Consider the following 9,980-nt stretch of genomic DNA (forward strand, 5'->3'; position numbering starts at 1 on the left):
CCTTCTGTTAGCAACTAGTTCAGTTCTATCACTAGCTTGGTTAAAGGAGGGGTATTTGAGTCATTATGCAGCTTACAAAGGAGAATATGTTTCAGTTAGTTTTAATAATTGCTCAGGAGCCCAATGATTGTTAAAAGGAGATAATGTTTCAGGAGGGCATTTTATCTGTCAAAGTAACAGATGAAATCGATAATTCACAACATAGGGATTCAAAGAACGTTGTTTTGTGTGTTGTCAGTTGTATGCATTTACACATTTTCCCCAAATGTGTATTTTCATAATCACTCAGGCTTTAACAAGACTTTATTTGGACAAGGCAACTTTGGTTTGGAATGGTAATGCGGTGTCCGGCCAAGAAGAACTGATTAAATTTTTCGAAATGTTGCCGTCTAGTGAATTCCAGGTTAATGTGTTGGACTGCCAGCCTGTTCATGGTAAGGTTGTATTAAAATTTATATATTTATAAATAATTTCTATAACTGCTGAAAGTGAACTGCAGTTATAATGTGTTTAATACTGCTTTTGGAACAAGCTTGGAGAAAATACTGAGGGTTGAAATGTCAAGTTGTGCATCAAAAAAGCACAAATCAAGAGATGCAGCAACTCCACACTTTTTCTCATGTCTGGTAAAATATTTTAAGGACGTTTTTGTTAAGATCATATTCAGATGTGATGTATTTTCATGTATCGAAAAAGTCAGCTTATGTTGTCCTTAATGATGTCTTAAGAGTCACGAGACCTCTGCTGTAGCCCCTGATACTGACCTGCAGTATAATGTGAAACAAATCGTTATCTTGTATGTACTTTGATTTCTTTATGTCTAGAACAGATGCTAAGTACTTTAGATTTCTGATTAACACCTGCTAAAGAAAGGCTTATATAATTGAGAAGTTCATAAATTACTTCTAATGGATGTTTTTGGGAATATAAGTAAAGAAAAAGCCTGTGGTCAAGCACACTTGACAGAATCTCTACTAGTGGGGGGAAAAGTGTATGCAGCTTGCTAAATATAAATCTATGTGCGTATCTCAAATAATGAGAGCTTATTCGAAGCAAAAACTCAATTGTTTGTTATAGTGCTCTAAAGTGAACACGAAATGAAAATAGAAAAGCCTTGGCGAGCAAATACACCATTGTCTGTATAGAAATGATGCAACAAATCTGTGCTTTCCATGGATGTGTAACCAGTTATTAGCCTATAACTAGTATAACCAGAATCAAATGAAATTTCTATGTACATTTCCTATTTCTGTACCTGTTAGTCTTTGAGTTGTTTTCTTTATACTTTTTCTCCTTGTGAAGAGCAAGCTACTCAAGGCCAGACGACAGTCCTCGTGGTGACAAGTGGGACGGTAAAATTTGATGGCGACAAGCAGCGCTACTTCAATCAGAACTTCTTGCTGACAGCACAAGCCACACCTACCAACACAGTGTGGAAGATCGCCAGTGACTGTTTCCGCTTTCAGGACTGGGCCAGTTAGTGAGGACTGGTGACGGGAAGTGACCTCTCGCACTTGACATGTTGAAGTTAGCTGTATGAACAGTCGTTCTCCATGCAGGGGAAACGCCCGCTCTTCATGTTGATCTGTCGTGATGGAAAGCCTGCATGCGTTCCAGGGTTGATCCCAGTGACCACGGGTTTAGTAGAAAACAATTTTAAAATGTGGGAGGTTGCTCGTGTTAGTTGAACTTAATAAAATGCCGAAGGCAGTGAGCTGTGTTGGAATCATTCCTAAAATGCCTTACATGCAGCGGTGCTGCCACTTCCAGACTTCTTGTATGTAATCCCGAATGCTGAAACTCTACTATTTGAACACAAAATCCTCTTAATGTAAAATTCTGACCAAACGTTATTTTTTCAATTTGAAAAGATCTGTTTTTACAGTAGCATCTTTCCTCTTTTGCAGATGCTTGTGGCATGTAGATAGAATTCTCAAAGCTACCTACTCTTGGTCGTAAGAGGCTGGGAAGCACTGACAGTGATTTCTACTGTTTGTGAAAGTAGCAAGTACAGCTGCTGTGCATGTAATCTCTCAAATAATCCATTGGAAAGCTAATGTTACCTTCTCTGATATGAAAGGACTAAATTTCATCAGGTTTACTTTTGTCTTGAGCTTCTCGGGCTTCAGTTGTAGTTAACGTACATTGATTGGTATGTAGGGTGTGCTGAGTGATTCAGCGCTCCTGTGCCAACAGCTCGTCACGTGCGTGTGAAGGACTTCAAACTGATTATTTTTCTTTTGAAGTCTTACAGTATAAGTAATAGGTCAGTTGCATCATTTCTGTTTGCTTTAACTGTTAATTCTGTTGCTATGAAGTTTGGACTATTTTTTCTCATATTCAGTCTGCAAGTTTTGAATCCCTACTGTCTTTTCAGGAAACATCGTAGTAAATAAGTGGCACTGAAAGTGTGTATTACTGTGAAGCCTTCAATTTTTCTCTTCAGTACTGTTATTCAGAGCAGGTGCTGTGATTATTTTCAACTTAGAAGAACAGCTCTGAACACAAATACCATCTTCCTGTCATGCAGATTTTTACTGTAGTTTTCATGTTCTTTTTAAATATTACCTTTAGTTACTGATTCTGGGGATTTTTGTGTCTCCTGCTTTAAATTTGCAGTTTAAAGCTTTCGTCTGCTTTAAAATAGTTCTCAAGACTGCAGGTTAAGACTGTCCATCTTACTGTGGGAACATAAGAATAAATCTGCCTATCAGCAGATTTGTTTCAAACTGGTACATTTCTATTTTAAGCTGAGTAAAAAAAAAATAATCAGAACTTAGCTATATATGTGAAAGTACACTTGCTTGTAACTGAAAATACAAGAGGGGAACTTGCAACTCTGATCTTAATACTGGTTGCAGTGGCAGCAGCAGCCTGAACACAAAAGCAGTTACAACTGCAGCTCACTTGTTTTTATGACTCACATTGGGAAAACGGTGAAAATGCGCAATATCTAACTTCTGTAAAACATCTTAAAACATCTGTAGTTTGCGATATAATCCCCAAAATAATGGGATGTTTAGGTGGAATGGGTGGTTTTATTTCCTTTTAAGGCACTGTAGTCTTTACATCAGTCAGTTAGAATTAGTAACCTGTCTGTTCAGAAGCGTTTATGTTCTGAACTATTGTGTAACTTTTTCCACCTGAAGAATATGAATTCCTGCAACACAATGCAGGAAGTCCAGAATTTTTGAAAACTGTAAAAACTGTAAATATGGTGTTATTTCTGTATGTAGTGAAGAAAGGATCACTCTATTTAATTACTGTGTATTCCTAACAGAATATGCAAGGTTCATATATTTGTATTTCTTCTTCTACAAGTTTGAAAAGAAAACCCTAGATTTGCCTGTTACTGATACAGCATTGTTGAACTCTGGCAGTGGCGTGATGAGCTTTTCTGGTTTTTTAATTTGCCATTGATGATGTAAGTAGTGTTACAGATCTGCTTTGCATATACTGAACAGGTTTTGACTTCTGAAATGTAGCGATGGGTGCAGTGGTAGCATTTGCTTGTTGAACTTTGAAGGCAGTCACCAGAACACACACCTATATCTGTACCTGATAAGCTTGTCCCAGGAATAAATGCTGGTTTTATTAATGCTTTAATTTGGATAGTAGCTCTTCAGCTTTTTCTAGGCAGATTGGGAGATTTAGAACATAGAACATTTTTGATTGAATTGTCTCAATTGAAATATTGAGACAATGTTTCAATCGAATGTTATTCTTCTCATTTATTTTCATGCTGTTCAAATGCAGGCTGCTTTTAAATCTGACTTCTGCAATTAATATTAAAAAAAAACTCAAACAAAAAAAGTCAATGCTACCTGGAGCACTACTTAGGAAGCTTACTAACTGGCCTAGCTGGACAAACCCAGTGTAAACTCCTAGTAAGATGTGTAGTTGGAATTGGGCTTGATATTTGTACAGGGGGTTTTGGAGAGAAATTTGTTAGAACATAATTGCTTCAGCCTTGGGAGAAGTGCCAGTTGTGTACTGCCTATTTCCATCATCATTGGTGCGGATCACTTTAGGGTGATTCAGTACTACCATGATTAGCTGTTGCCCTTTATAGTTAAAAACGCTGTTTTACAAACTATTTTTATGGAGCATACGAAATGATAATGTAGCTGTTAGATTAAGTAAATTATTTTACAGTAACGGCACAAACAAAAAATCTCTTCATCCTAGCTGGAGAGGTTAGGCATGCTGCAGCTCTGTGTGGCTTGTTAAGACTTCTGTGCAGAACAGAACATAAAAATGCTTTTTGTTTTCTTCAGTACAAAACTATATGTCTGGTTTTGTGTTCCCTGTTGCTGACTCTGCTGTTAATATCCGAAATTTACAGTGGGCATCTATAGAGTGAACATGTTTAGACTCTAAACTGCAAACAGGAGTTAATGCTGCCTTTTTTTGCTGTTTGATACCAAGTTACTCATGTACAACCAGTCAGTGAAACAAAGCCCGCTGGAGCGCTGAGCAGTTACACATCCTGAATTGTGGCCACTGCAGACTTGATAGGTCTTCTCTTTTGTGCATGTTCCCTGTATTGTCTTTAACAGTCACTGGTTTTATGTTGTGTTGGTTTTTTGCATACTACAGTTAAATCGACTTAAAAGTACTTGTGCTGTTTCTTGTAATGGAGAAAAGTTATTTGTTCCAATGGTTTTGATATGCATACTGACTGGAGAAAAGCACATTATGAAGAAATGCTGCTTTATCAGTAAAGTAACTTTCCACACTTGAATATATTTTGTAATTTTTTGAAATTGTTTAAGGCTTCTTCTATGATTAATTTAAGAAAAAAAAACCAAAAACCTACCTGATGTTCTGCGCTTTTTTTATTGTTAGAAGTTTTCGTAGTTTTTTCTTGTGATATTAAAAGTGCAAGAAATAATTTGTGGCTTCCTTATCTTTACTGCTTGTGTTCTAGGTATGAGTTATGTGTTCTGATTGTTGTGGCATGGCGCTGGGGCACTGCAGAGCGGGCTGGCTGTGAGCTCTTTGTCAGTGCTGTGTTAAAAAACTGTGTCTGGAATTACGGCCCTATAGCAAATGTCCCACCAAAAGCACCGTCAAGCAGTGAGCTGTGTTGAGCTGGCTAGAGTAACAATCTCAAATTGACCTTTCCCTCTAGAATTCACTGAAGTTTAGACTGCTGTCCAACAAATACCTGGATGAAGTCAAACAGAATTTATACCAGATCCTTGGATCATAGATGTTTTCACTGAGAATGTATTGTTGTGCCTTTGCTGTTTCTCTGTTAAGAAGAAATGAAACACTCAATGAGGAACTGTTCATGTGATAATTCTGCTGATTTACTCCCTTCATTTTGCTGTTTAAAACATCAGATTGCTAATGAGTACTCAGTGTAGATAGCAGCTTTTAGCTGCTGGCAATGAAAAGATGAGGATGCTAATGCAAGGTTAATGTTTGCGTGGAAACAGACATTGTTCTAGAAACAATGCCAAATACATTGTAAAGTTCTTGCTGTGTTAGAAGGTGTAGATTTCAGTGAGGCTTTGCAAGCAGTCACTTTTTGTATTTATCCTCAGCAAGGCTCTGACAGCTGATGTAGCGTAAAGGTTCAGGAGCACTGGGAAGAATAAATCACAGTTTGGGTCAAAGCAGAAGATATTTTTACATGTTATGTTGAAAGTGAATCCAGAAATTGCTCTTTCCATGTTCCCCCTGGCCTGAAGAAAAGAATAGCTAAGTCTTTCTAAACAAGCTTTTTTTTTCTGATCCTAACGGAAGCAGTAGGTCATTGATAGCTCAGTTTATTCCTTCAGAAAGCTGAGTTTAATAATATAAATATATCTTGTTACCTTTCATATCCAGTGAGTGAGTGGACTATGAAGACTAAATGGCCATTTTGCCCTGCATCAGTAATACAGGTGCCTTAGAATATACTGTTGATGGAAAAAAGTGTGTTGAATTTCAGTCGCTAATTTTTGTTTTCTTACAATCTAATTCAGTTCAGTCCCAGTGGGCTTGCAGCTTCATGTTTTTTTAAGGTTTCCAACCAGTACACAAGGTATTGGGACGTATTAAAATAAACAAAAATAAATGAATGTTGCTGCTGGGCTTAGTGCTTACTTATCGAGGTCTCTGTATGCCACAATATGAATTCCTCTTAGGTGTTGGAGTACTTTGGTGTGTGTATTCATGCCAACAGAGTAAGAATGAACTCAATGTGAACTTACACGACCAGCCCTGCAACGTAACCTTCTGTCAGCTGCAGCATGTTCCTGGGTTCTGAGTGTTTTAAAGCACATTTTTCTTCAGGACGCAATACATCCATGCTGAATCCTTAGGCTCGTCTGGATGGAACGATCCATAGGGACACTGTGAGTTCTTACACGTAACGGAATTGATTTAAGAGTCTTGAATTCCTAATGGACTGAAGTTTTGCTACTCTAAAAGGCTTAATTTTGTTCTATTTCTCCCAGCCCTGGGGCAGTGCTGCTTAGTAGGGCAGTCTAGCCTGGTTTCCTAGCGTTCCAGTTCCCGGTTGAGCTGCATGGGTGGTGCTTTCATTGGAGAGTCTTCAAGGAACCGAGCGCTTCATTCAAGTGGATAGTTCTGTTGTTCGTTAGAGTCCCATAGGAATCCTAACTCCCCTTTAAAACTATCCCATGGTACACTTTCCTCTTCAATTTGTGATTTAACAGAATTTAAAACAGTATGTGGACTACAACAAAAAAATGGTACAGTATGTTTATGGGAAAAAGATAAACTGTATATAGCCACTTGCATTTGTGTATTTAAGTACGTGTAGATGATATTGTACTTAGGCGTATCTGTATATATGGTGTATGATCTTGTTCCAGTGTAAGCTACAGTTGATGCATGATGTTATCTTATTTAAACATCTGGTTGAACTGTAAGAATAGATGGGCTGGTCTAAATCACAAATTACTACAGTTCACTGAGATCTTGTGATTCTTTCAGGTATTGAAAGGTACAGATGGAACGGCAGATAATTAGAATTAGATGTTTTGTTAGTTACTTGGCAGGAGGTCTTGTGCTTTCCTTATTTGTGAACTGAGTAATGAAGGGTAAACTTTTTCACAAGGTCGGCCCATTTTTTTAAGGTAGGACCCAAATACAGAATGTTGCACATACTTTACATTTGGAGTGGGAAGGAGGGGGGAGAGAAACTGTTGGATTATGAAGTGGGACTTGTTGGACACTGACCAGAGGGACTGCCACAACCGTCTCTCAGATTTGTCTCTAGAATGAAGCAGTGGGAAGCTGTTAGGAACCAGCTGATATCAAATAAAATGTGTTGAGGGCACATTTTAGTGTGCGCTGCATTGAAGCTTTAATGGTGCAAATTTCATACTCAGAATAGTGTCACAGTCCTTCCCCTGCTCTCGTCTAATCTGGCTGAGCTCAGCAGCAGCAGTTCGCACTGTAGTTCCCAAATGCTTTCTAAGTGCCTCTTAGAGGACTAGAGCCCCGCTGGTGGGCAGTGATCGTGCAGAAAACGAGAAGTTCATCACTGAGACAGGTTAAATAAAAGGTTTTGGATATGCATAATGATGCCCTCTTTCTTACAGGGGGAAACTTTGGTTGTGGTCAGCTTAATTCTGATCGTACTGAAGGAAATCCTCACAGAAAATCTAGTTGGGCTGATACAGTGTTTTAGTTATCCCAGTGTGAAAGTTTATTAGACAGTCAGCTTCTGCGGCTTATAATATATATGTGTGTGTATATATATATTGCTCATGGCTCTTCAAAAAGTCCAGGTTGAAGTTTGCACTGGTATTTACCAGAGATACTGCCCACACCCTTGCAATGGAGGTAGCTGACTAGAACTTCTTCTGTGTCTAACTACTTGATAGGGGATTTTGAGAATATTGGCAGTTTGTTGGTTTCTCTGACATCCTTTTTCCCCCACGATGCTGACCTACTACATTTTCTTTGCTGACCTAAAGATTTCACATACACCTACTGATACAATGCTCGCATATAGTGCTAGTGCATGTACTCCCATTCAGATTGTTTCTGGAGCTTGAGTTTTTTCCTCGCCCCATACTTTTCAATTATTAAAATGTCTAGGTATTCACAAAATACTGTTGGTTATCTAATGATAATTTGAAATTTGGTCTGTGGATATTTCAGTAGTTTTCTACAGTGACAAAGTTGACCTGATAACTGCCAGTCCTCTGAAGAATTTTTTTTTTTTTTTTTAAACTAATCGCTTCAGGTTTCTGGTTTACAATGATTCCCCACAAAGTTATAGTAGAGATAGCAAGATGCAGCAGTTGCCAAATAGAAGACAACCATTTTTATGTTGGAAAGAGTATGCATAAGCGTTATATAGGAAATCTACGTCTACAACATAACAATATCTCCTCCTTTGAAGTTAAAGTCAAAGCTGCTTTTTCCTGCAGTGTGGTTTGGGTGGAATCCAAATAGTAATTTGTATTGTGTAGTGCAGCATTCCTAGTGAAGGTACTTGTTCCTTGGAATTGTTCATTAATCTTTATTTGAAAAAAACCCACCCCAAACGCAAACCAAGAAATGGTAGACTATTAACATGGCTAGAACATCTGAAACAACCTTTGCCTGCCAAGGTTTTTTTTTTTGTAAAAAGTATATGCTGTAAATTGCTTTAATCTTAAGGTTTAATTTGTACAAAGGTGTTCTTGGAATTACGCATCTCTGTGTGTGTAAGGATGTAATTGATGGCTTCAGAAGTTACTGTGCATCTGGAAAGCCACAGTACCAAGACGGGTGCTGATGCTTTCCTCATGGGAGCAGCTTCAGTTTCTACGCTCTTTTTGTTTTGATAAATGCTTCCACTTAAGCCAAAACAATCTTGCTTATTGGACTGAGACCTGACCCTTCCTATCCAATGGATAGTACCTACAGTGGATAGTACCTGGAATAACGCTCAAAAAGCGATAGAAGGGTGCACGATACAGCAATAATGGATCTGCTTTTAATTATGTGAACCGCTGCCCGCAGCAATAGCATTGTGATCAGATCACAAGGTGGAACAGAAACAGATTTTAAAGAAGAGATATTAAGCTAAGATCTGAAGATTATCGACGAGAGCGGCCTCTGTACGTACGCAGCGCGGGAGTTTATTGTAGAAAAGCAGCGCGGATCAGTCCGAGGAGCTGAAGGCGAGCCCTCGCTGCACGGCGAGCCTTGGGCGCTGGGCGACCTGATGCGCGGGGACCGTCCGTTCTCCAGCCCGCCGGGTCCTGCGGGGGCCGCGCCCGGAGGGAGCCAGGGCAGGGCCGCTCCGGGAGCCCCTGGGCGCTCCGTCCGCCCGCGCCGCTCCCGCCGCCTCACAGCAGCCGCTGTCCCTCGGCGGGGCCGCCCTCCTCGGCCGCCTGCCCCGGCCCGCCGCGGCCCCAGTCCCGCTCGATGTAGAGGTGGTAGGGGTCGTGCTTGGACTCCAGCTTCCGCGAGCGGGTGTAGGCCAGGATGAGCCCCCCGGCCAGGCACCCGTAGAAGATCATGATGAGCAGGATGTACAGCGAGCCGTCGCCCCCCGCGCCGGGGCCGGCCCCGGCCGCGCTGCCGTTGCCGCCGGCGCCGCGGAGCTCCCGCAGCAGCGCTCCGAGCAGCGCCCGCAGCCGCCCCGCTCCCGGGCCCGCTCCCAGCCCCAGCGCCGGGTCGCTGCAGTTCATGGCGCGGCTCCCGCTGCCCCGGCGGCGGGGCGGGAGGCGGCGCCCGCCCCCGGCGCCTGTCCCCATCGTCCCGCCCGGAGCTGAGGTAAAACGGCTTCGGCGTTGGCTCGAGGGGGCTCGGCGCTCTGCCCTCCTCCCGCCGGCACGCCGCTCTCCGGGGGGCACCCGACCCACCCCCCAGAGAGGAAGGAAAGAGCCCGGTGTTTGAAAACGCCTCACGGTGACAAATGTCATTCAAACGCACGCTCACACGCCAGACGGGGTAAAATAATCTAATTCTGTTTGAAAGATACAGCTGGGAAAAAAAAGCAGTCATGTAGAAAACAGCCG

The 9,980-nt window shown here is 41.3% G+C and overlaps 2 protein-coding genes across 5 annotated transcripts in view; one reads left to right on the top strand and one right to left on the bottom strand.

The window, feature by feature from the left end:
• The window catches only part of NXT2 (nuclear transport factor 2 like export factor 2), a 72,350-nt gene extending 67,456 nt beyond the window's left edge, over window positions 1–4,894 (top strand). For all 4 annotated transcript variants that reach the window (XM_063346396.1, XM_063346398.1, XM_063346397.1 and 1 more), the window contains 2 exons: window positions 290–434; window positions 1,303–4,894. In XM_063346396.1, coding sequence (XP_063202466.1) covers window positions 290–434; window positions 1,303–1,481 — 324 coding nt within the window. In that variant the 3' untranslated portion in view covers window positions 1,482–4,894. The remainder of the gene's footprint in view (window positions 1–289; window positions 435–1,302) is intronic.
• Window positions 4,895–8,209: 3,315 nt separating this feature from the next.
• On the bottom strand, window positions 8,210–9,713 carry KCNE5 (potassium voltage-gated channel subfamily E regulatory subunit 5). The gene has a single exon (XM_063346579.1). The coding sequence runs from the start codon at window positions 9,648–9,650 to the stop codon at window positions 9,306–9,308; it is 345 nt and encodes a 114-aa protein (XP_063202649.1). The 5' UTR covers window positions 9,651–9,713; the 3' UTR covers window positions 8,210–9,305.
• Window positions 9,714–9,980: the final 267 nt, after the last annotated feature.

Source organism: Chroicocephalus ridibundus, chromosome 9 (genome assembly GCF_963924245.1).
Source record: "Chroicocephalus ridibundus chromosome 9, bChrRid1.1, whole genome shotgun sequence".
In the NCBI taxonomy this organism is placed as follows: domain Eukaryota; kingdom Metazoa; phylum Chordata; class Aves; order Charadriiformes; family Laridae; genus Chroicocephalus; species Chroicocephalus ridibundus.